Source organism: Perissodus microlepis, chromosome 10 (assembly GCF_051167445.1).
Source record: "Perissodus microlepis isolate ML-2025 ecotype Zambia chromosome 10, ASM5116744v1, whole genome shotgun sequence".
NCBI classification, from domain to species: domain Eukaryota; kingdom Metazoa; phylum Chordata; class Actinopteri; order Cichliformes; family Cichlidae; genus Perissodus; species Perissodus microlepis.
The window spans coordinates 8,554,691-8,581,127 of NC_140470.1; the positions used below are offsets into that span (position 1 = coordinate 8,554,691).

The window sequence follows — 26,437 nt, forward strand, 5'->3', positions numbered from 1 at the left end:
ATCGCAGGTCTAACAAAGAAATTGAGGATATAAGGGGTGCGTAATGAAGGCCAAACTCAATGACAGCACGTTTGCAGCTGTAATTTTAATGGCAAAGTATTCTATTAGAATCTCAACAAGCCTTAATTGTATAAAGCACAACCCCACTAAGCCGAATGATGTCATCTGCACATGCTGTCGGTTTAAATGTGGCCTTCCAAGACGAGCGTGCAGCCAGTGACATTTAATTGGAGGACAGAAAAAGTTATGGAAGCCTCGGAGAGACGAAAGGGAATTTCTGTGATGACTTCACGTTTGTCAAAGAGATAAATAAAAGATGATAAACACGGATTAGAGGGGCCATTTTGTCTGTGGTCCTCTCTCTTTTAGTCCTGGTGACTTTGAGAAATATGTCTCTAAATTTAGCACCAGCTTTATCAAGCTGAGGCAATCCAGGGAAAAGAAGGACTTGGGAATAGAGAGCGCAAAAGAAAGAGACAAGGTTGAAAGGTATCTAAAAGACAGGTTCGGCAGACAAAAAGATTGAGGGTAGTTGAGGGGGATGCATTGTCTGTGAGATCCTGTCCATCACTTGCCACCTTCAGAATGAAAATACATCTTCACTAATATCCCCCCCCCCTCTCTCTCTCTCTCTCTCTCTCTCTCTCTCTCTCACACACACACACACACACACACACACACACACACACACACACACACACACACACACACACACACACACACACACACACAACCACAGGAGGAGAAAGAGATGTGAATTTCAATTAAGCAGGTAAGGAAATTAAACTAGTAATACAGGTAGAAAGTCATCCAAGCAGATAAAGGCTCTAATACTGCAAAGAGGGTAGAGAGACGAGGCGCACGGACAGAAAGACAAACTCATTCACACCCAAATATGCCGCACGTAACACGAAGGCAGAATGAAGGTCAGAAGAGTTCAAATGTAAAACTACGCCTCTACTTTCATTTGAAACATCAGTACTGTCTGTCTAATAACTGTCCACTCCACTGTGGAGCAAAACAGGGGCCTCATTAAGTGGCACATACATAATTACCAATAACGTTAATGAATTCTTTGCCACTATTTACCTGTAATGCATTCATAGATGCTAGTGTTTGCTGGCGTTTTTATCAACAGTGGAGGCCCTGTCTACTTTATGCATATTAAGTGCTTCAGATAGCATGGCTTGCCAAATCTCTGTATTCTTTAAAAACTTTAAAAGTAGCCACCCCAGCTAGAAAATGATTCTGAATGCAGCCACCGTATTACTTACTTCTTGGGTGAACTGGCATTAGGCATGAACTGTTTATTCAGTGGAAGGTTAAGGTCAAAAGAGAGGAAGCTTCCGGAAAATATGTCATGTTTGTTTAATTTGAAAATGGGGGTCAATGCAATTTGGTTTACTGACAGCATGCTGCCATCAAATGCTAACTACGGGTTGACTTTTGGTAAGAGAGCACTGCACCAAGTGCAAAGTCATTCAACTGCACTGCTTCATATCCTGTGTTTGTTCTTCATTCTTGTCTTCCATGTCAGTTTGTGAAATAGTCACAAAAAAGAAATCTATTATTTTGTGTTCATGAATTATGTTTTTTGAGTTATTGAGCACTAAACTGGAACTAATGCATTTTAATAGGACATATATTCCATGTCAGGAGCATGGATTACATTTTAAACCAAACCACAATATTGTTGTAAAGCTGCTCGAGTAGTGTTTATTGTCTAAGGATTTAATGCGTAATATATTTGCAATTAACAATGTATTTGAAAGTGATGCATGAAAAACTATGACAGGTAGGATTCAGACCTGAGTTGCTGGAACGACAGCAGTAGCGGTTTTTGATACGGGCGACACGGGCGGTTGCCCGGGGCGGCATCACGGGCATCGGGAAAAAAAAAATTGCTCGTACTCATGCTGCCCCGATGTCATGCCAACGCATATTGGGAATGGCATAGGCACCGATCGGTTTTCTATCGCCCGTTTGCTGGGAGTAAAGACGCCCTCCGTTTGCGAGGTGTGGCTGCTGCTTGCGGCACAGGGAGGAGAGCGGCGGGGGATTCTCTGGCTGGCTGAAGCAGCATCTAATAACCAACTCGCAAAATAAAACAAAATAAAATTAAACCAACAAACACGAAAACACCAGACATTATGATACAGACTTATAATTTGCACCGATGTTTTTTTTCGAAATTCTATAAAGTGAGCGTGAGAGCCCTCGGTGCGCCTACTTTGACTTCAGCAGCAAGCAAACTTTATTGTCATCTCTGCTACATACAGTCCAGTATATAGAGGGACGAGACGACGAGGCTCCAGTTACAACAGTGCAAGTAAACAAACAATATATAAAAAGAAGAGTAAGAAAATAAATATACACTTTAGGACTCGGGGTAAAGAGATCAATAACAATTTAAAATTTATAATTTACAGTTTGATGATTTAAAGTCTCACACACAACCCGTCGAAAGGGGAGGGGGGCCGGCTGCTTCCAAATAGAGCACATTTCATTCATAATATTGTAAATCCAAGCACATTATGTATTCATGATTTGAATCCTGGGTTGTGTGAAATCCCAGAAATAAACCCTAGACAAAGTCAATCTGTGAACTAAGGTGTAGATCTGTTAGGTTATGTTGTGGCGATCCTCGAGTTGGGGGATGGGTGTTCATACTGGAGTGCAAAATTAAAACCAATGGAAGATGGACATGAAAAGTTCAAAGCCATCAGGTCCTCAGTTTAGAAAAAATAGAAAAGAAGAGGAGGAGAAACGAGCAAAAGATACAGGTAAGCAGATGTGTTATTGGATAATGGCAGGTCATCCTGAAACAATCAGAATCAGAATACTTTATTAACCCCTAAGGAAATTATGTGAGTTACAGTTGCTCCAAGAAGAAATGGTAAAAATAGCAACAGTACCAGACTAAACTCCAAACAATGCATAATGTTACAGATTTTAATATTAATTAGTCGTTGTCAATTGTGGATTTGTCCTGTTCTCATTGTATGACAAATTATGATGGCTGTTTGGTAGCCATTTGCAACCCATGCATACTCTCTCGCTCTTCATATGTGTGTGTGTGAAATTGGGGGGGGGGGCAGAGGGAGTGTTCGCCCAGGGCACCAAACAGGCTAGGACTGATGTTGAACGACAGCTTAATCTTCCACCACCCCTCAAACATCCAAATGTGGAATTTTTCTTGCTTTTTAAACATAATGTTGAAAAATTCACACCAACACAAAAAAGTTGAAAAATCTGTGCCTGGAAAGACTCATCGATAGATTGTAGGTGGTGAATATAATAAATTCAGCCCTTCCTATCTGCTCCACTATTTCCCTAGAATTGTCCTTGTTAAGATACAAGCTTTACATAGAACGCACATTAAAATGAAAGCACACAATGGCAGCAATTTAAACATCCGGAAATCTGGTCTATCTGAGTATCTGGACTCAGGCCGTAACTGCTGTGCCACATTATATTAGCAAAAATCACCTGGTGTCACAATAAGAGTTTAATGTCTCAAATTTCTTTGTGCACATGTGGCGCGTGCTGGCATGCATGTGCCGGCAAATTCAATATTCATTCAGAAGATGAAGTCCAAATGAATACTTAACACCCCGTCAATTGAGATTCATCGGATGTTCGTGTTTATTCATTTACCAGTATACACATCTGCTCAGTATTACATGGGAGATTAACTAGTTCCATGTGAAGGATTTATCTGAATGGAGAGTCATCATACACCTGTATTCCCTAATGACATAGGTAAGGGCTTCCCCTTACTAAATTAGTCAACTAAGTGGTTATTACAGACTTATTCTAGTGAGGTATTTTTATTCACTCATTTTCTACTTTCTATGCTGTCTGTTCCTTACTTAAAAACTGCAGAAGAAGGAAAATGATTTTGTTTCAGAAATACCTGCCTGTTTGTGTGTAATAAAAGACTTAATTTTACAGACTATTAGCAATTTACTTGAGTGCATGTATGGATTATTATGTTGTAAATGACTGTATTCATTTGACAAAAGTTAATGAAGAAAGAAGGTGAAAATAATTTGGAGCAATATAAATGCAAAGCGAACAGAAGGTCAAAGTTGGCCTAATTAAAAGTGCTATAAAATTGGCTAGTGCTATAAAAATGCCGCATGTAGCTATCAATTAGAAATCACAAAATGGTCTTAGGCGGTAGCAGCAAGGAAATGAATCTGTCAACACTTTTCATTATTGTATGATAACACGGGAGAAAATTAAGTCACAAAATAACTGTTACAAGCCAAAGTTGAACTGCTTGTGATTATTTCACCTTTTCGACTAGCAGGAGAGGAGAAAGGAGGGGAGAGGAGGGATTTCTATTTTTTTTCACCCTATTCGCTGGGATGTTTTTGCATTTCCCAACTGTGTGTCACAGGGAATCTTCTTTTAATGAATCAAGGTGAAAGCACAGGCAGTGGTCCAAATTCATGGCATTGCTTTACCACATGTAGAGTGTGTAGGTGCAAGAAGACTTTTTTTTCTTTGGTAATTTTGCATCCAAAGATGCTGGCACAGCAGCGGCACACCTGCAGCGCAGCCGCAAAAAAAAAAAAAAAGGTTGGATTAGAAGGAATAAATTACCAGTTGATGTGGTAGAAGCCAGTGTCAATCACAGTCAATTAAATTAGGTCCCCTCATTTCTTTTAAAAGCAACAAGCTCCACACCATGTGGTTAAAGCAGTTTTACTTTAAAAGGAAGTCCAAACTGGCAGCCCCACGAAACCCTCTGAACAGAGGAAAACAGTGTGTGTGAGGTGCATAGCTGTGAGCGGCAAATATTAGAAATTGAAAAAGTGCTGGCAAGACATATGATATCCAATTTACCATTGAATTAATTCACTGGAAATACTGAAATCTCACAATTGGCACAATAAATCAAATTTGTGAACAGCCAAGCATGGCGCTGACATTACCTCTGAATATTTTCTGAGAATGGATAATGTGCAGTAATTACTTTAGTTAAGCAATGGTTTCAATTACATAGAGAACATTTAAGTCCCACCTGAAACGGTATTTAATCCTTTCTTTTGTTAAAAAAAACACTTGACTAGTATTTATGATCGGTGGAGCAACTGATGCAGTCAGACTGAAAGAAACCAAGTTGCACGACAAGGTCACTAACTCAGAAAGACTGATTAATGTGTGGAGGTGATGGTTTGTTACTGTTTAGAACTCTGTGAAGATAATTAGCGCTGTCTCACATGGACTACAAAGACCATCTAGCTGCAGAATTACTTATATTGTTAGGTGGGGGTGGGGGTGGGGGGGGATTCATAACCTGCTGTCTATAATAACCACTGTTATTTTATTAATTCAACATGCACTTACTCCTTTATATTTTACAACTGCAGGACAAAGCAGCTCACAATTTATACACAAAAAAAATCGTGCAGCAGGGAAAAAAAAAAGATGCTTTCTGTTACAAGGTCTATTTTGTTATTTGCAGACAGAGCACTCAAATGCTGTCTAATAAAGTCGCATTTTTTGACTTCTAAGTCACAGAAGTGCATAAGGTGCACTTGGAAACTACATCACTCTGGAGACCATTTCATTAAGCATGAAAAAGAATTGAATTTGACTCAGATCTGGATGCAAAAATCTGCATTTGAACACTGTTCATCCATATGAAATATTGCCTATAAGTAAAATACCCCAAACAATCACATCATACACAAAATTATCGTTTTTAATATTCTGCCACTTTTCTCCTCAATTTTTCATTGATCATTATGCACTGAGTCTGTGCACACACACTGTGTCTGATGCATGCCTCACTTTTGTGCAAGCTCACTGTTGGGTCTGTGTTTCCACAAGCAACGCTAGTTTAGAAACTTATTCTCGTTAACGACAAAAACAAGACGAACAACTTTTACTTGCTAGCAAGGGAGGCCCCGGCCGGTGTCTCAGAAAGCACCCTGAATCCTACCGCAGACTGACCCCGATGACGGCCTCCTCTCGCTGCCTTTTATTGACATGACAGTTACAATACACAATACAACACAAGCACCTCCCACCGTAAAACCCCCCAATGGTTCTAAGACAAGGCACTATGTGTGTGTATGTGTAAGCATCTGTATGCATGTGCAAGAACGTGTGTGTGTGTGTGTGTGTGTGTGTGTGTGTGTGTGTGTGTGTGTGTGTGTGTGTGTCTTTCTCTCTGTATGCATGTGTCTCTGTATGCATGACTTCCTGCTCACCAAAAGGATCATAAAAGCAGGAAGCAACATCACAAGAAACAGATCTTCCAGATAGAATGTATCTGCAATAAAAGCCTCTCCAGCCAGTGGTCAGAGACAAAGGAATGTCTTGATCCTATAGATTGAACTAAGACCTTACAAATTTAAGAAACACAAAGACAACATTCAACAATTAGACTTAACACTGTTTTACACACATACTGACACATGCACTGTATCCTATTCATATTACATATTGCTCATTTTGAGACTATACACAAATATAAGCATTTTTTCCCCTCCTTCTGGCGCCAGATTGTGTTTACATCTGAATTCTTTTCCGACTTAAATTAAATGCAAAATCTAATCTCTAGGACAGGCACATAAACAGACAAATACAAATTATGGTGAGCCCACATGAAAACACAACACAAATTTATCCAGATGATAAAATATGATGTGGCTGACACTGCCTCCAATGAAAAATTATTGGCATGAGCCAACATGTCAGCAGTATAATCGTGAATGATGTGCGGAAGAGAAAGGTCACAGCTGAGGACCGAGGCATTATGTAGAGGAACAGCTAAGCTCTTTAGCACCCTGACTTAGATGCAGTAATTCAGTATTGAAGGCTTGGTGTGTAACACATGTGTACCGTATATTTTTTAGGTACACAATATGACACATTGCAGCAGCAGCTGTCATCGTATAAAAATAAAAAATAAGCATACGACTTAAGCTCAGTGCAGATTACAGAAAGTCACAGATTTTTTTCCCCATTTAGGTTGAAAAATTGTGCATTATTATGAATCCGAGAACAGACAACTCCATATAACCTAGCATAGCAGCGCAGCCTCTGCTATTATACATCTTCCCTTGTTTATTTGCGCCATAAAATTGAATAATAATAATAATTTGAAACTTACATTTTTGCCTTAAAATTAAGTAATGTCAGCTTCCAAGGGGAAGGCAGTGCTCAGTGCTACAGTCACGACACAGAAAACAGTGGTGCGACCAACATTATTGCAGCTGTGTGCAATTAGTTGCTTTGAGGGCTGTGACTACTTGCAACCAGTTGAGTCAAGTCCCCTATTTTAGAGAGACATGTCACAGACAAGCTGTGTTCATCAGACTGACTGCAATGTGTTGGTCAACTGTTTGCATTTATAAATGAAAAATAAATCTGTCTGTCTAAGGCAGACAACGACTGTAGGAGACGGGTTGTCTTCCTCCATATAAGCTGTATTGCAATCTAAAGTCGTAGTGAGGGTGTTCAAACTCTGAGGAAACAGCTGGTTGCTGCAACTACTACATACCAAAGTAAAAAGGTTCTATTATTTAAGCTAAATGCATTTTATATAACCTCAATTTAGAAGATTTTATAGTAAACTTAACTTAAGCTATCGTTAACACAGAAAAGTCTACTGTAATCAGTCTAGTTTTTTTGTTTCGTTTTTTTTTGTTTTTTAGACAGCACTCATATTTGTGGATTTATAATGTGTTGAGAGGCAGAGACCTCAGTTTCTATAACATAGGCCACACAGGAACACTGGTTTTATTAACACTTGCACAACAACCATGAACATCTACACTCATTCATTAATCGCAACAGGACTCTTGGTCATTATTCTTGGCCACACAAACACTGAAAACCACAAAACACATCCACAACACTCAAAGCCTAGACATAACTGAAATAATGATCACACCACTAGTAAGTTAAAGTTAAAACATCAGCAGTCCCATGGGCATACTGCACAATATTGCATATTCATGTACTGAAGTACAAAATAGTACAAAAGAACTACTAAACACAACTGCACTTGTGAATCCAGGAAAACTCAGGCTAAGTAGGAACATTTAGTGTAAATTCAGTTAAATGCACTAGCTTATATAAAACATGCATGCTTTATAAAGGACACTTGCTTTAGAACTTAGCTACAATGCATTATGCTCCTAATCTTGAAACACTTATATCCTGTTAACCTTTTTTATCTTATATCAGCACCATCTGTTTAAATGAAAAAGTAATTCACTCAAAATTTTAGCATTTTAATTAAACAACAAAGCTTTCAGTGGTTTCAGCTAATTACATAATATGTATACATAAGAGTGATAACAGATACACAGCAGTCACCTTCAACTAAAGACATTTTGCGGTGTAAAACAAAGAAAGCACAGCCGATGAGAGTGACAAGCAAAATAATAGTGCAGGTTCTCGAAATGTATAATTACAACAAAGAATATATTTTCATTAGTGGCTTGTTATTTGTTGTCTCATGTTTGGTTATTATTTGAATGTTACTCAACTGACTGCATGAGAGCAGTGACAAAACAAATTATTACACTGAGAAAGGCCTTTATGTACTTATGAGTTACCTCTGTCGTGAGATCGAAGCTTGGGGAAAATGTTGTTAAATATATGCCGTGCAGCCTCCTCAACCCCTGAGCTTAGATCCAGAAATGTGTCGCAAACAAGCAGTTCAACCAGAAAAGGGCAACAAAAAGCTATTGACCATCACTGCTAATCACACCACCCACAATAGCACAGCTAATAACCTGACAGAGCTGTCTAGCTCAAAGAATATCAGTCTTAATCTGAAAGGTTGGTGCCCTGAAAAAAATAAATAAATATAAAAATCAGGACAGCACATAAAAACTGAACTGTCAAACAACGTCAAAGTGAGAAAGAGCTATCTGGTGGGCGAAATTCCAATATCTTACACTAGAATGACAACTGGATCCAATCATGGCAGAACACTTCAGTGAGCTGGTCAGGCATCCTTCCAGTCCGACAGACACATCCAACTCAAAATGATCACACTTAAGCTTCACTTTTATAATTACGAATCAACTGTGGATGCAGTGCGGCTGCTGAATGTTTAAAACCTTACTCCTGGAGATGAGTCACGAATAAAGCTTTAAAAAAGAAGAAGAAGAAAAAAAGACAGATTTACAAAACACAACATGTTCTGTCAGGTTTTTTTTAAATAAAATAAAAAAATAATAATAATATAAATAAATAAGGACCAGTTAAATTCAACCTCAAAACTCCAGCTAAGTTGTCTTAAAGCAATATCACATGTATAGCCTTGATGTGTACTTACTAATACAAAATAATCATATACTCAGAGATCCTCCTAAAACTTCTCCCCATTTTTCCAGTAAGAAATGCTGCTATTATAAATAGCCATAGGTCTATTTGTAATAACTTCACACATCTTGACACCCCCTGAGCCTCTCTTGCTGTGGGTGCCATATGTCACTCTTTGTTGTACCGATCCCAGACAGCATGTACAAAAGCAGAACCACAGGTGTAAATTTATTGAGAAGCAATGAGAAATCAAAATTGGATGGCAAGGTAACGCGTCTGACAACACAATAGAACTCATCATCCTGATTAAGCTGGCCGTCCCTTTTTAATTATTCCCCATGTTTCATTCGAACGCGATCTCAAAGAGGTCACAGTTAAAAAATTAGAAATGCCTTCTAAAGCCCCTCCCCGATGTAATGCCTTGGATGTGTAGAGACTTGAGAGGATGGAAAAAAAAAGATGTTATTGTTAAACCAATTTTTATTATTATTATTTTTTTAATTTACAAGACCTGCCGCATTATTGTAGAGCGCTAATATCCAAGAGTGCTACGGCTGAAGAGGCCCCAAGGTCAGTGATGCTGCTGCGTTGTGCTGACCAAAGCCACTTAGATTCCTGGTGACATTGTGATCAGAAACAACTGCAAAAGCAAATCCTAATAACTAGCTGTGGTCGATTGTTTTGTAACTACAGCAACACACAAAAAAAACCATCTGACAACACTAAAGTCATTTACCATGCATATTTCAGGAAATGCATTGTTCCTTTCTAAGTACTTAAAGGCTATTTTCCAGGGAGCGAACAAAAGGTCTCCAGATGTTCTAAAATGTTTTTCCAGTATTCACAGTTTACCTTATTTCTGATCCTTTTTATTAGCTTTATAAGCCCAAGAACACAGGTATAACACCGACCTGTGATGTATCTGCTCTGGTCTACCTAGTACATGTTGAACTTGTGTGTTCTTGTGTTTGTATTTCTCGTGGTACGTGTGTGTGTGTGTGTGTGTGTGTGTGTGTGTGTGTGTGTGTGTGTGTGTGTGTGTGCACAGAGGCTTTGATAAGAGGTCTTGAGAGGTATAGTGGAGGACCATGCCCTCCTCTCCTCTGCACGCCTCTCCTCTCTATCCTGGCTAGCAAGCTGTCCTCATTACTGTCAGTCAGCATCAGGTTTAGCAGTGCCAGGCTCCTGCACAGCCCTCTGTCCTCTCTGCCCTGCCAGCACTAGCCTGCCTGACGGCTGCCATTGGTAAGCATTGTAAGAGCCCCTCAATCCCCTAGAAAACCTAATTACTCTCCACCCGCAACCAAGGAGACCACAGCAGGAAAAAAAAGTGAAGCAGAGGAAAGAAGAATCGCACGCACGTACCCTCCATTTATAAGCGCAATAGCAATTATTCAAACAAAAGAAAATGCGTATTCGAATTATATTTGCAGTAAAATAAATAATAATAATAATAATAATAATTACACTAGCATTCACATTTACAAATCATTTATATTTCAGTTGAAGTATAAATATTGGTGGCATAAAAAAAGGAACACAGGATACATTTAGAAAGTGTGAAACATTAAAAGAAAAAAAAATGCACGAATCAAACTGCGCATTGCTTTGACTACCCGTTAACTGGGTCACTCAGTTGGTGATTGTGTCTGACCACCAAACAAACAGTCATTCATATGACTCTGCTCTGGCCCCATTTTCATCTGGAGCAGTTCCACCGAGGCCACTGAAAGCAAAGGAGCTGACAGGTCAGGGATTTAAACCCATCTCCAGCTTCAGCACAGCAGCCATTACCACAGGGGGAAAAAACAACTCCTTGTGTCAACCTCCATCTGAGGAGGGGCTTATTCATGTTGGCTGCACATCTGCTTTTTCAGGGGGTGACACAAGAGTGACAGCGAAGAATTCCCATCAAGTTGCTTGTCACTTTCCTGTCGTCTTGGTCAAAGTTGTCTTTGCTTACTATCGGACTGTCTCTTGGTCTCAGTGAGGAGCATTTAGTGTCAGTTGTAAAGCCTGATTTCAAAAGTGCATTTATTTCAAGAGATAAAGAAAATATTATTTTTCTTTCAGCTGGACATCTTGGTCACTCACCGGGATAAAACCTGTGCCACAAGCCTTGAAATGCAATGTCAGGTTTGGATAATAGCCTGCACAACACAACATTCGCTCTCTTTCTTCTACTCTGTGTGCTATCTGCACAGCAGAAATTGCTTGAAAAAGAAGAAGTCTAATAGGAAATAATGTTCTTTAACACTGGAAATATTTGGGAGGGCTCACAGTCATAAAGTGACGCTCACCAAAGATAATGATCCGGCATTCTGTTGCACGAATTACATTATAGACTTTTGTCCTTGAATATTCTTTCGGACTCGTGCAGCTGTGCAGATCTGAGTTGGAACGGGGAAGCTGGTGCTTTTAATAAATTCACAGGGACATTCAAAGGGGCTGGCAGCTACGGAGGTTTCATTTTCCCAGCAGTGAGCTGTGTCATTTAAAATAAGGATCATTTTGACAAGGGGAATATCATAATGCTAAATCTAGATCAAATAACTGAGCAAGGTGTAAGACTAGATTTACAAGGCCTTGTAATCCTGAAAGACTAAGACAGAAACGGGCACAGAAAGGGGAGGATGTAGCAGTGAGGAAGAATGATAGATTGAGAGATAAAATATTAAAAGAAAACAAGCAAAGGAGACAGTTTTGTTTTCAAATGTGGATATCAAACTACCTGTTTCCAATACAGTGTGTGTACATGTGGTCACAGCACAAATGGCCTGGGGAAGGGAATGCAGCTTTGTTAGTTGACTTCATTAAAACTTGAGTCTTGAAATTTCTAGAACCTCAACACACCTGGGAGGTTTTTTCTTCTGCAAGCAGCCACACAGAGCGCACACAGTCCCTAAGAGAGATGTGTGGAACGCAGACAAGTGGAGGAGGTTGGTGCACTGGTCAATTTGCCATTCACAGAAGAAAAAAAGAAAGAAAGAGGAAAGAAAAGAGGCAAAGGAAAAAAGGGAACGTGACGTGAAAAGACAGACAGGGAGACAAAGAAGGAGGCAAAGAGAAAGGGGGGAAACTCCAGCTGTCAGAGACAGGCCAGCACTAACAGAGGGCCGTCAACAGGGAAGCCACAGTCACAGCTGCCACAATCTACAGTAAAATTCAGGACAGTGGTTTAATGGTGGATCTGTGTGATGCCCCTAAATGATCTCAACTAGTTTACTACCACAGTTACCTATCTTGCTCGCTGATAAAGCAAGCGGTTTGCAAATCTTAAGTTTCAGTAAAGAAAACTGCAGCGGCAAGTGAAACGAGCATCTCTCAAAGTATTGTCACAGTTGCTTTTTTTGCAGTACACATTTCTTTTTTCATGCACAAAGATTCAACATCCTATAGACTCCCAGAGACGCACCGACTACCTGTTCTCAATGGCTTACATGGCAAATCCCTTTATGAGGTACAAGGGAAGGGTTACGCCCATTGCTCTGTAAATGGATGTTGCTCTTTCCTTTCATTTCCATAACAAGCCATCAGAACTCATCTCCCACTGAAGTGGCCACAGTCCCACTGGCAATTAAAATCATGCTGGGACATGCCATGGTTGTGTGTGACTCCACTGTGGGAAACAAAAGCACCGGCAGCAGCGGTAATGACGCCAACAGTTGAGTGGTAAATCTCGAGCAATGTCGGCAGAAGCTGTCTCTTTGATTTCTCCAGGAAACCCAGAGCGGGCCTCGTTTACACGTTTCAGTTTGAGCGTTACTGCAAAATATCAAACGAGAAGATCGCATGGAACAGCATCAACTCATCTCTGTCTTCTTTACTGCCTTCTATATACAGTGGCAGTACTGAAAAGGTGGGTGGGTTGTTGATAGTTTCTCTTTATTTTTCAGAGAATTTTCAATTTCTAAACAAGCCTGAAATTTAGCTGGGGAAAAATAGCAAATCTGAACGGCAGATTTAAAACTTTAGGGGTTTGCAATAGACTTTAAAAATCTATCAAGCATCTACACTGATAACGAGACGATTATGTAATACTATCTGTCTGATTAAACCCAAAAGGTTATTAATCAGTCCCATTTTACATTCCCATTATTGTTGTTATTAATTAGAGCAGGATGTTTCAGTCTCCACAAAAAAAGAAAACCCCCGTTTCTTACACTTATCACATCTGCTAACTAATTTCCAGATGGAAATGTAGGCAAATATTTTTACAGTTTTACAGAAAACTATAGTAAGTGGTGATGAATATATTTGGTATTCACATCCCTTGTTCAAAAGTAACCTCATTGCAATGCATCTAAAGTACGTAAAGGTGATAATAAAATCATTTCTGTCAAAAGGGAAACTACACGTTGAGAATTTGCAGAGAAATCGTGGCATTCTAAAGCTACTTTTAGCAGCCTATCTAACAAAGCCACGGCTATCCCCAGCCAGGCTAAGAGGAGACGAGGCATAAATGAATGTGCATAAAGCACTTTGCATCACATCATCATTGTTTAATCCTTTCATTCTCATCTGTCAATCATCCTCAGATGCAACCTAATCCCTGAATATTTGTGGACTGGTCTATATTGATACCTTTGACATGACTTGTAAGCACAGCTTCTATTTATAATACAAAATGTTCTTTTTAAGTCATGAGATAAGCTTTAGTTGGGTGACATTATTCATTTGTAATGTGGGTGCCAGTTTGCATTTCTTTAGCCTGTTTTCTTTGATTGACAGGACCTGTGGTTATCTCCCCTCTGTGCCCTTTACCAATATTCTGGTGCAGATAGTCACAAAAACCCCCTAAGATTACTCAAATCATACATATACATGATTCTCAAACACTGGGTGGAAATCAGAGGGAAACAGTGCTCTGTGACTTACTCGTCATATCTGCAAAAAACTGACTCGTACAAACAAAAACAAAAAAGTCAACTAGCTTATTATGACAGCAACTTACATTTCATACAATGCTGACATTAGAAACACAACGGTTTCACGTTTGTTCTTAAACGGGACAAATGAAGGCAAACTGATTTGTCGTACATGTTACGTCAGATATGAATCAAAATAAGGGCGTGTCCACTTTCAGGTACCCCAATGATCGTCTGTCGCTTTTCTCACTGTCTCTTGACACTTGGAACTGTCCGTGTTTTGGGGCAGTGTCAGTTATGCCTGCTGATACAAGATGTTTTTCCTGTGATCCTGTCATCCCAGTGCTAACACCTTCAGTTGTTTACAGTGAAATGTCCTCCGTGTTCACCTTCACCTCCTGCCTGTTTTCAGCATTACTCTACGTGATGTACATACTGTATAGAGTTACTATGCCGCAGCGTTCGGCAGCACGAGGTCATTGGCAGGGTTCACCTGTGAGGTCATTGCTAGCCGTGAGAAAATGAACGCTGATTGGTCTTGTCACGATTTGCTCCCCGAAGCTCGTGCCGCCGAGGCAACTGCCAAGACGAGCTTCCTTAAACAAATCCCTATTCCCAGGCAGGCACACAGCGGAGTTGGGGAAAAGGGACAAAAGAACGTATCCGCCACAGAGAGACAGAGACAACTTTCTAAATGGGAAGTTCTAAATTAGACTTCTTTTAAAGGTCTTTTAAAGTACAAACCCATGCAATGTTAATCTATCTGGCTTAATCCCATTGCTTTAAGATCCTTTATAATCCACATTCAATACAGCCATTTCTCTCCTCTAACAAGCTTGCCCTATAGCCATTTTATAAATCATTGGTACAAGGTTTGTGTAGTGCCACAAATTCTGTTATGGTGTCATTACTTCACTGAGTTATGAATCACGCAAGGTAGAATGACAAATATGTTTAAGACCTGTAGAACTGCTCAAAATATTGTATTTCTGTGTGAGTCATGGCAAAAAAAGTGGTATAATGCTCTTTTAAAAAAGATCAGCAATAACCACGACAGCAGTGGAGTTTCTGGTTCACTTAAAAACTGGAAGCATCATCAAACATCTGAGCTGTTTTACTGCCCCTTGGACATTTATGAGCAGGGCTTACAGCAGACGAAGTTAAAGTGATATAGTCAAAGGAGTGATATACTTGCCACACAAGAAAACAGAGAAACACTGGTAGTTTTTCAGCCATATGCCGATATCCTTAAGTCACCATGTGCTGTGGCTTTGAAAGTCTGCACTGCCAATTCCTTATTTGAAACCTAACCAAGTCTTTAACAATGCCTCTCTCTGATCCGGTGGAAAGGAGAAAATCTATTATCGATTTCCACCTGGTTTAGGTGGAAAAAGCTCTGATAGCGATGCTGAATAGCGCTACAGTGTGCTGTGCTATAGCCTCCACAGTAAAAGCTGGGGGATGGTGTGAGAGGGCATGTCAACAAAGCCTTTGACTGTATGCCACAACACCATCTGCACATGCTGAATTTTTAATTGTCAATAGAACTGCTCAAGAACAGTAATCAAGAAGACAAAAGATAATGCGCATCATGAAGAGCCTGTACCACAGTTCCTGCGTGATTGGAGTTGGGCTTATTTTTTAAAATCACCCATTGTTTCAGTGCTAATTGTGTGAAATTCTACACGCATGCAACACAACAAAGATATTTCTTAATCACTTGTGATATTCAATCCCATTCAACTCCAGACCAACTCAACAGACTTCGAATTCAACCAGTAAATGCAATTCATCACTGTCACTGAAAAGTCACCAATCATTTCTCGCAAATTCAGTCAGGGTAATACAGGCCTGTTCACTCCAAAATATAATTCACCGTTCTGCATAATGTGCACCTTCAAAACCACATGAAAGGAAGGTCTTGATTCCATTTTCAAATAATCAGATTTCCTCCTTTCACCCAAATGTAAACGTTTCCACCAACAGCCTGCATTCTCTGCAGATATATTAGAGCCCGTCTCCTGTCAGTCATGACCCTGTCAAGCCAAGAGGCAAGTTGCCAAAGCAAGATGGTTTCACCACTTAGACTCTGATGCTTTAAACAGACAATAAGGCTTGATTTAATACTGCTGCAGACTAAAATCGGAAACCTCTGCTACAGGATTGTCATAATAAGACAGAGTTCATTTCAAAACATTTGCCACTGCAAACAGCTGTGATGAGGGATGAAATAAGCAAATCAGGATAAAAACAATGGAAAAAATATTATATGGATAGAAAACAGTGGGGTAACACAGAAAAACAACATACTCTTAATCATGCTGAAAATTTCCTTTAAGTCTCATGTTTTCAACTTTAATTGCTTTGGTGAAACAGTGCAGACAAGGTGAGAACAATGGGTGCAGACTATTTTTTTTATCTCTTCGTATCTGCTGTGTGAGCACACAAAATTAGGTAAGCTAGTGACATGAGACATAATCATTTTCTTTGAGCGGGGATAGTGACCAATTTATTCTTACCTTAGGCTGGGCGCGACGGGGAAAGGCAACCTTAGGATCAATCTGAAATGAGAAAAGAATAGCAAAATTGTTGTTAAAGGATAGGCTGGTATATCTTCGGGGTGAAAGGCACCCAACAGGTGTCCACAAAGGACCCCGGGGTGAAACCGCCACACTGCCGCATTTTGACTCCTTTAGACTCATTGAGAATGTAATTACTAGTACTTCAGTGGCAGTTGTACTATAATGGGTATTTATTATATGGCTATGATGTTGGATTTTTTATTTTTTATTTTTTTAAACAGGAACCCCCCAGAGAATATTTTGATCTATGAATGCGTAAATCAAGAGGAAGAACAAACCTTTCTTTTTCAAATTGCTTGAATATCTCATCAATGGCTCAGAACTTGTGAACAATGATGATAATTCATCTTTTTTAAGATTTACAAAAGCTTCATAATTAACATGTACTCTTCAAACCTAGAGTCGCCTTTAAGAGATGACAAAGTTATCACAATTACAAATTAAAGTCAATATGAATAGCACAGCAAAGCAGTAAAAATAACACAGAACGAAGCCATTTCTGTAAAACGGTGGTACCGCTACATTACTGTGCCTAATCTTTGACACAGTCGGGTTAAGGATAGGGTGACGTTTCACTAAAGGGCAGACTAGGTCATGGCTCTGGGTAGCTGACAGACTACAGAGATTGGTAAGAGAACAGTGTGCCACGGTTTCCCCCTGCTATGAAAAGCTGCCACACACTGAAAATGAAGGACGCCGTCCCTTCTTTGTCCTCCAGAGATCCTGAGGTCTTTGTCTTTGTCATGTTTATATCACAGCAGCTTCGTGGCTGCTTTAATTTCCGTCTACGTTAAGGAGCTACTACCGGAAGTTGAAAACAATGTATAGGGAAGTGCCTGCTATGAAAGAATCATAGCCATAGAATCGATGTTGTTCAGCTAAACTACAGGCAAAGAGCACATTGATATATTTTTAAAATTAGGTTAAATCGTATATGTATAATCTCAGTGACCAGTTCATTTGTAAACTGCAGTAAAAGAACCTGATTACTCAGTATATTAATCCCTACTGCAAAACAGCTTATCGTTTAAATTTACTGTTGGCCTATCAGCTAGCCTGGTTCCTTATAAATGATACAGGTGCACAGTTTAGTCCAGCAACTGGCTTTGTTTCCCGTCATGATTGTCACTAGGCAGACCAAAGCATTTAAAGAGAGCTGGCCAATATCACCGGCCTCATTACTCACTGTGGCAAATTATCTACAATTGATGGAGCTCAATGACACATTCTAGGCACAACACTCAGTGCACTGAGCAATGTACCATAGGAAACCACATATTAATTGCTGTAAATTACCATTTTTGTTTTTTAGGCCTAAATACTGGTGCTCCCAAATTAGCTGTTGATGCTGTATAGCAAAAACAAAGAAAGAACCCCCAGTGTTAAAATAAAGTTGGCGTGGAGACCAGCCACACCAATGTTCCGCTGGTCGTGGTCGCAGCAGAGCCCCGCTTTTATTTTAGGCAGGAATTGCTGATTGAATATGACAGGAAGAAAATGAGAGTCTGGGGCCGGTGACGCCTCCAGATATTGCCAAATAACTGGGAGGATGTGTCAGATCAGCCTGTTTCTCCATCTTGTGCTTGTTATCTCATTAGCTACATCTTCCTCATTAATTTCTCTGGTATAAAGGTATGTGGTGGGGGTTCTCATCAACCTTGCACTTACAGTGAAGAGGAACTGTCTGAAACAGCAATGTCATCCTAAACTCTCATCGCCTGGATGCAAATTTGAATTTGAGGGAGGAAAAAGAAAGAAAGAAAAAGAAAATCATGAAACTCTTCATGTTGTTCCATATTGTGCTACGTGTCACACTGACATATTTACAATTACTATATCAATTCTATGCATTCCTACTCTCTCGGCACAGATGGATTTATTTAAGAAAACGATATCTCATCACGCTGAGGAAAACAATGGAAAGAAAACACGAGATGAAAATTCACCATCTGCACGGATCAATTAAGCCATTGAAACTGACTACATTTTAATCTGTTTGAAGGAAAACCATGATGTGCAATGTCACTGTCATCTTCTCTGTCAGTCTCACTTATTACTGTTATCTTTCTAAATCGGGTCAAAATGAGAAATGAATTCAATAACACCTGGGCACGGTAACTCTGCTTGTAATGAATTTCATTTAAAGATTTGTCTTAGCACTTAGCCCCAGGCATAACCAATTCAAACTCAATTATTTTGTGCACCCTATTTTAGCAAAGACAACACATTATGCTCTGAATACCAAAGTCCTACACTTGGTAATGTATCTTACTTTTTAAGCTTATACAAAATATATCAAACCTCATTTTACCACACCACATAAACTAATTGTTTTTCTGTCCTGCTGAGAATTTCTATTCACTATGAAGCATTTGGTCTTGAACGTGCGCATGAGAATACTTTAACACAGCATGGAAAAATCTCATGTAGTCTGTTTAAAATTATATATATATTTAAACGATTACATGCAGAGAAAAACGTTACTGCAGATTGCTTAAATCTCACTCAGAGCAATGCAACCAAATTGGGCAATGAGGCCCTATTAACAAATCCTTCTGTGAAATGTAGCAGTACCTTTTTAGGTCACAAATTATGACGAATAACTCCTCTGAGAAATTTAGAACTACAAGAAGAGGAGACGAGGCAATTGTTTCCCTTTGCTTTACATATTAAAGCTTTAGGTTTTCATGTAGGAAGCGTCTTCATACCTATTGGGCAGGAGTTACCCTTTGCACTGAATGCAGCTGCATCAGAGATTATAGTGTCTCAGTTTCACCTGATACTTCCTTCCTGAAACATATTTTTTTCTTATGTAACACGCATACCATCAGGCTTGGGTTGAGTGAACTTAATGTAAGAAGTGCACCTGTTTCAGTAATGTTTTTTAAGCAGTAAAAAGATAAATGAATAATAGCTATTTATTAGTTTGTTTTTGCCTATGTTCTTGTTTGAGAAATGACTTTCCTTTATGATTTGTAGACAAATCTCTCTTACTGTGTCATTGCTTTCATCTTAATTTTACAACAGCTGGATGCAACAAAAATATTCGTACATTCTTTTGATTCTTGAAAGGAATTCTGGGAACAAACCATGAGATGGTAGATAACATATGTCGAGGGTATGCAAAGAGTGTCGCTGTTGGGTAGAGGGCCAGAGCTCTGACTCAGCTCTAGCTATTTGGCTATCATACAGTAGCAACAGAACAACAACAACAAGAAAAACAACACTTCATTAACCCCCCTCTGAGAAATTTCTTTACTATGGAAAAATCGCAAGCAATCTGACTTGGAGCTGAACGAACAATCTGCTTTAAACACAGTCGAATGGTCCGGGAGATATGACTACAATATTGTATTGTAATTGAAAACATGACTGTAACTGAAGGTGTAATGTGTTCAAATGTAAACTGTAATCAAAATGCAACCGTGAAAAACAACAATAATGTGCTCATCTATTTAGCAAAATCCAAATTTCTTTTTTTTATATCGAACCAGAACAAATGTACATACGTGTCAAATATCATTCAATTCTTTCTGAGACAAAGACAATGTATTTTTTTGTTCTGGGCTTTTATTATTGCCAACAACTGTTATCTTTAGCTGTATGTAGGATGCACAGTATGAGGTACTTTTTTTTTTTTTTTTGCACTGATTCAATTACAGCAGCAGTACCTGTTATGTACAATTGACTGGCAAGCACTAATGTGATGTCATTTTCCATGGACCCTGCAATCAGAGTATATGTGCCTTTAGCAATGTGGGTGTCTCAGATGAATCGTAACCATCTAACCAGTGTGCACACTCGAGTTCATGAGAACCAAGAGGCTACAGTGTCATGCTAAAGATGCACTACTGGTGACGTACCTCACGTAGCAGTAGTCTCCAGTGAAACATCTTTTGAGTATGTGCTCACCTTAGAGACCTGGCATCACCCTCACAGGACCCTTTCTTCAAATTACGTTTAGATACACCTTTGTAATATGATGCAACATGATCTCACGAAGAGCAAAAGTGGATTTCCTCAAGACATCATACAAGCAGATACGTCAATGTAATAAATGAGAACAGACCAGGAGGAATCCCCCCCACCAACCCTGCCCCATCATCTTTTTATCTTCCGCAGCCTTTTACTTAAGGGTCTCCGAGGGCTGCTTCTGCATGCGACTGTGGGAGATCAGGGCAGAGAAACAGCACATATCTTAAGTTCACATCTTACAAAAGGATTTCATATATTAATGCAGCTCCTGGGTAAACTCTCTTCCTCTCTCTTAAGACATATCTACGCTAGCATGATGATGTGGTGTTTAAGCTAAAAGGAAAAGCCTTATCAAAGCTTGCAGCTTCTCTCAATAAGTGTGTGAGCAGGTCCACAGGTGTGCGTGTGTGATAGCAATAGAATAGACAAGAAATTACAACATAAATGTTTCATATCTGTGCTGTCAATCTCTGCTGACTTTCGCCGTGGAATAACACCACGAAAAGGCAGTTTGTTATGATCCTCAAATCAGTAATGAGAATTTTACCGTCATGCTCAACAAGCAAATTGGCTATATATTTTTTTTTTAATATGTTTTTTTTACCTCTTAGAAATATGCAACAGCATTACGAACATTAGCCACGTTTGCTGGTAGTAGCCTAAAAATAACACTACCGCTTTGACAAACCTCTGATGACCCGTACGAGCGGACAGGAGACAGAAACAGATACAGAAAGAACTAATAACGCCTTCAGCCATAATTAACCGCGGAAGATGGAGCACCTGCTATACTTAAACAAGAGCGAGTCAGTTTAGCTCACTGATTTGACTTTACTTCCTAACCCTATCTGATGAATGAAGCTCAGATTTGTCTGGAACAGCTGCTCTTCCCTGTCCTTTCTCCTCGTTTGCTCTTGGGCTGTTTTTTTTTTTGGCTTCTCCTAAACCTCAAGCATAGGTTGACCTAAGGGTGACTTTATAAAGGCTGGATTTACCCAAGACAAAAAAAATTAAAAATAGATTCCGGGGGTGGGGGGGTGACTACATATCATTGGGTTTTACTGGTTGAAGTGAATTAAGCTCAGAAACCCCAAACATGGTATCACACCATCAAATCTTACATTAAAAAAAATAAACCCATGTATGCCTTTGTAACAGCTTCACATAAGAATAAAAGATTTATATCGCTCAAATCAATCTACTGTTATGTCTGAGATAAAAATTGATGATGTCCTTCTTCATACAGGCCTGACTTGAAACATCTTCAGCAACAGATGCTCTGAGTTGTACATTTATAAACTGAACAAAGCATCATGAAAAATGGTAAATATGTTCTGAATAACCAGCATGTGTGTTTTGAAGCCCCCAGGCTTTGCTTCCCCATATGTCTCATTCACATTCATTCTAGGCTAGAGTGTTTTCATAACCGGACAAAAAGTAGAGCACAGTCAAAAGAAAACATTAATACCAAATAAAGAAGCATATGAAACCAGCGTTGGTGTGCCTGTCTTCTTTAAGTTGGGAGTAAAACTGATTCTATAGCACTCCTGATCTCAACACTAGGGAGATTTTATGTTTAAATCAAAGTGGGGTTTGCAGTTGATCTAAAAGTACATCAGACTAAATAAAATACCATCTGCGTTTGTGTTTGTGACACTGATGTAATACTGAAAAAATATTAGATTTAAAATAACACAGCTAAAAACATTCATATGATTTTGGCTTTACACTTTCACTACACAGCTAATACGACCTAACTTCCTGTCATTGCACCTTCAGCCATTCTCACTTTTTTCCAAGGTTACCGAGGACAGACAAACCACTAAGGATTCGTTCAGGCACTGCAAACGACGGAGACCTGTATCAACCCAACATCTGCAAACACATCAAGACCATCCATATTTGCTGGACCGGTTCATTTTTCCCCCATTGCCACTGAGCAACTTTCTCAGAGATATGATAGATCCTAATGCAATGCAATCTTGATAGTGTGAATGTTAAGATATACAACAGCACCGCAGATACAGCGCAGTGACTAATGGTGAGAAAGACGATACAGACAGCCGCCTTAGGTTTGTAATCTTCTACTGCACACTGACGGGTAAACAACAGCACGTTAGCAGCTGGGAAATATAAATGTCTGCATGCATTTGAGTCAGCAGAATCGTTGGTTTGTCAATTATGCCGTCAAACACTCAGCCAGTGATAAAAATGTCCAGCAAGAAAACACAAACAAAACAACAATCTGCTACACTTTATTTTGCTAAAGCTATTGATTACCTCCATTATTACAGGATTTTCAGTATCATCCATATTTTCAGATTTATGGGTGCGATGAAAAACTACAACGCCACCAGCAACAAGAGGCGAGTATGCAAAACGAAACTGGCTTTTTTTTTTTTTTAATATAGTCGGGGTCCCTAAATGGTTATCTTATGCTCTTACAGCCCGGCGGATTAAGAGTTAAGACATCGACCATGCAATCACAAAACTGCCTGATCGAGTCTGGCCAGGTCTATCTCCTCATTTCCTGTCAGCTGTCTACTGTATACTATCTAACAATCAAGGGGAAAAAAAACATCACCAAAATTACTAAAATAATTCACTTCCAAAGCATAATGATTTCACACAAGCCACTATTCAGGCTTAATGATGATTCAATGTCAGACTTTAAGATACCATTCAGGTCTCGTGCATTTCAAATCTCAATTATAAGTGTGCCAAATGTGATCTAAAGCCTACAATACGTGTGACATAACACCACTGTTTGTGTGCATATCTGTAGCCAAAGAACAAAGTGTATCCATAACTTGCTACACAGACATGCAACAGATAACAAGATTTAGTGTTGCTGCACGACAGTTATTATACTTTAGCAGAGCAAGAGAAAATACTATTTAACTCAATTATTATACATAAGAGGTCCCACATTGTTTTAATAATGGGATTAAATTCTGCCTACAAATAGTCTAAATATTACAATCTAAAAAAAAAAGAAAAAAAGAAAAAAAAAGAACCAACCGATTTTTCTTGTGGGCAAAAAAAAGGAGCTTTTTTGCAATCAAGAAATCAGCTGTAACACAAGTGGTTTGAGACTGCAATTTTAACAGGTCATTAATGTAATCCCATGAATATTGTAACATATGTTAGCGGTATTAAAAATACACAAGAAATTAAACTGTTTCCTGCTGGCACTGCTCTCAAAGTGCCTTTGGGCAAGGCAATTAAAGCAACAACTGCTCTATTTATCAGACATCAGTAATAGACTGCTGCAGCACAGGCCTACTCTCAGGTGTAAGCATATATATTTACGTGCTCTCCTCCCTTATTCATACCCCCCATGACCTTTGCTGTAAATATATATGCTGTCAAGCTGTCACAAAGCTGCTCATTCAAAATGTCAGACTTGAAGTTATCAAACTGCTCTAGATTCTGCATCAAAGTATGTTTATATCTCCAACCCTTCAAGCAGCCCCCGTAAAGTGCTTCTAAGTATTCCCCTCTGAAGAGGTTCTGCAAGTTTTGCAATGTCATCGGCCTGACTTACCGGTCATTTTAATGCTAAAAAACCTTGCCCTTGCTCTATAGTTGCTACGTCACAACATAACCCCACCGAGTGTCCTTGTCTCCCTCATTTGCATAACACAGTAATAGAGCTGATAGCAGTGAAGACATAACACATAAACACTAAGCACGAGGTGAATGAGAGATTACCGGAAACTTAAAAAAAAAAAGCATAACACAAAATATCTAATAGGCTGAAGAAAAAAAAAATCACACGCACTCAAAATTTTAAGTACAAGTGTGTATTATGTGCCTTTTTTAATGAAGGCAAATTGCTTATTTTTAGACTAGCAGAAAAACGAACCCCCCCCATAAACCCTTCTGAAGAATCAAACCTCCACCGATGAGCTGAAAACTGTCCAAAAAGGCTCACAGCTCCCCAAAAATAATGACAATAATAATGATTATAAAAATAATATTCAAAATAATAATAATAATAGCAATAATATGAGCAGCCACATTATTACAAACCTCGCAGCTTAGAAAAAATTGGAAGGAATATAAAGTAAGGTCTGCCACCCAACAAACAGCAGGTTTCTCAGCTCTGTGCCAATCACACTCAAGCTCAGGAATGAGCAGAGAATTCTTACATTTACATTACTTGCCTTATCCTACGCAGACTTGTAGATTGCACATTATTATACACTGCTACCTGAAGTATAATCTATTTATCTTCCAAAATCCTTAAAAAAATATTTCCTCCCAGTGTAAAGTTGGCTTCAGCCGAGGGAGCGCGCACAGTACATTTCCTCGATATGCACCATTCCATTACTGTAACTATTGCTGGCATATCTGGATTCGATAAAATATAATTGCAGCTGAACCATATCTAATCCAGCGCATCGTATAATCTTTAATTATTCCTCTGGTGACGAATTTCAACAAATTTCAGAATGCTTGGCAGTCATTAAACCTAAGTGCATGAGTGTATGTATATGTGCACTGGATTAATGACCTTACTTAAGTAAATCAGACAACTCTTTAAAAACTACACATGCACTCTTAAAATATTTGACACGATACTCCTGACTGATTGTTACCTCACTAATGCATTTATGTATTCTGATTATCATACATTACAGTAATTAGTTTGAACATACTGGCAGCTTAAAAATGTATTCATTTATATTTAATTTGTTTAATCTCTAATATAGGGCTCAAACTTTTCAGACTCAAAGTATCTGCTAATCGGGCACGATATGATACAATATCTGCTGGATCAAACAGCAGCAAGGCAGCAGTCCTGAGACAGCACGCCCTTGTGTGTCCACATGAGATATAGGCACACTGCCACATGTGGCTGCAGCAAAGAAGGGGGCGTGTCTGGCCCCATTCAGCCAGAGAAGTAAAAGTGAACACATGTAATATTCACCCCAGAGTTGTGTTTTATTTTATTGCCAGGCTCTCTGCGGAAGAGACCAGCACACATTTAGCCACTGTGCGTGACCTTGATCGACACAGCCTGTCAACCTAAGAAGTGTCCCCCCCACTTTCCCACCGCACCACCCACAAGGCCCTACTTAGGCAGCAAAAAGTCTCAGTTGGCAGAGCAGCGTAAACACAAAACGTGAAATGAACTCTGGTGTAAGAACAAATGAAATCAACTCACCGTCTTTGAGTCTAATTCGTGGTGTTGTTGAGCTAAGACTTTATCTACACTGGCAGCATCTGTAAATGTAACAAACCCAAATCCTCTGCAAAACAAAGACAAAGAGAGGACAAGAACAGCCGTGTTAATAATAATTTAACATTGCATACATATTAAAAAATGACACCCCCACCCCTTGCAAATATAAATTTAACCTGCAACTTGCAAATAATAAACCTGCATTAACAGTGTGAACAACAATCCCTATGAGCCACAACAACATTTCTCTGCAAATATACATTTCTAATCCAGATTACAGTTTGTCCTGTGGCAGATTTTGGGAAAAGCAAAAAAACAAAAAACAAAACTGAGGACAGTGCTCATCATTATTTGCTACGTTACAATATGAGACGACTAGACACACACAGCAAAAAAAAAAAAACAAAAACTGTGGTGCAGTCACAAAGTCAATGTCAAATTGCATTCGGCCGCAGCTTTACAGCAGTGAGCATTTAAGCTTATCTGGCTTGCTGTGAAACCACACGCAGGCGCGCGCGCAC

At 39.2% G+C, this 26,437-nt stretch overlaps 1 protein-coding gene across 7 annotated transcripts in view; it reads right to left on the reverse strand.

Moving 5' to 3' along the window:
• Window positions 1–26,437, reverse strand: part of msi2b (musashi RNA-binding protein 2b) — a 266,007-nt gene that overhangs the window by 238,385 nt on the left and 1,185 nt on the right. For all 7 annotated transcript variants that reach the window (XM_084941769.1, XM_084941766.1, XM_084941770.1 and 4 more), the window contains exons 4-5: window positions 25,899–25,983; window positions 16,688–16,729 (exon numbers count right to left, since the gene is read on the reverse strand). In XM_084941769.1, the coding sequence (XP_084797895.1) occupies window positions 16,688–16,729; window positions 25,899–25,983 (127 nt within the window). The remainder of the gene's footprint in view (window positions 1–16,687; window positions 16,730–25,898; window positions 25,984–26,437) is intronic.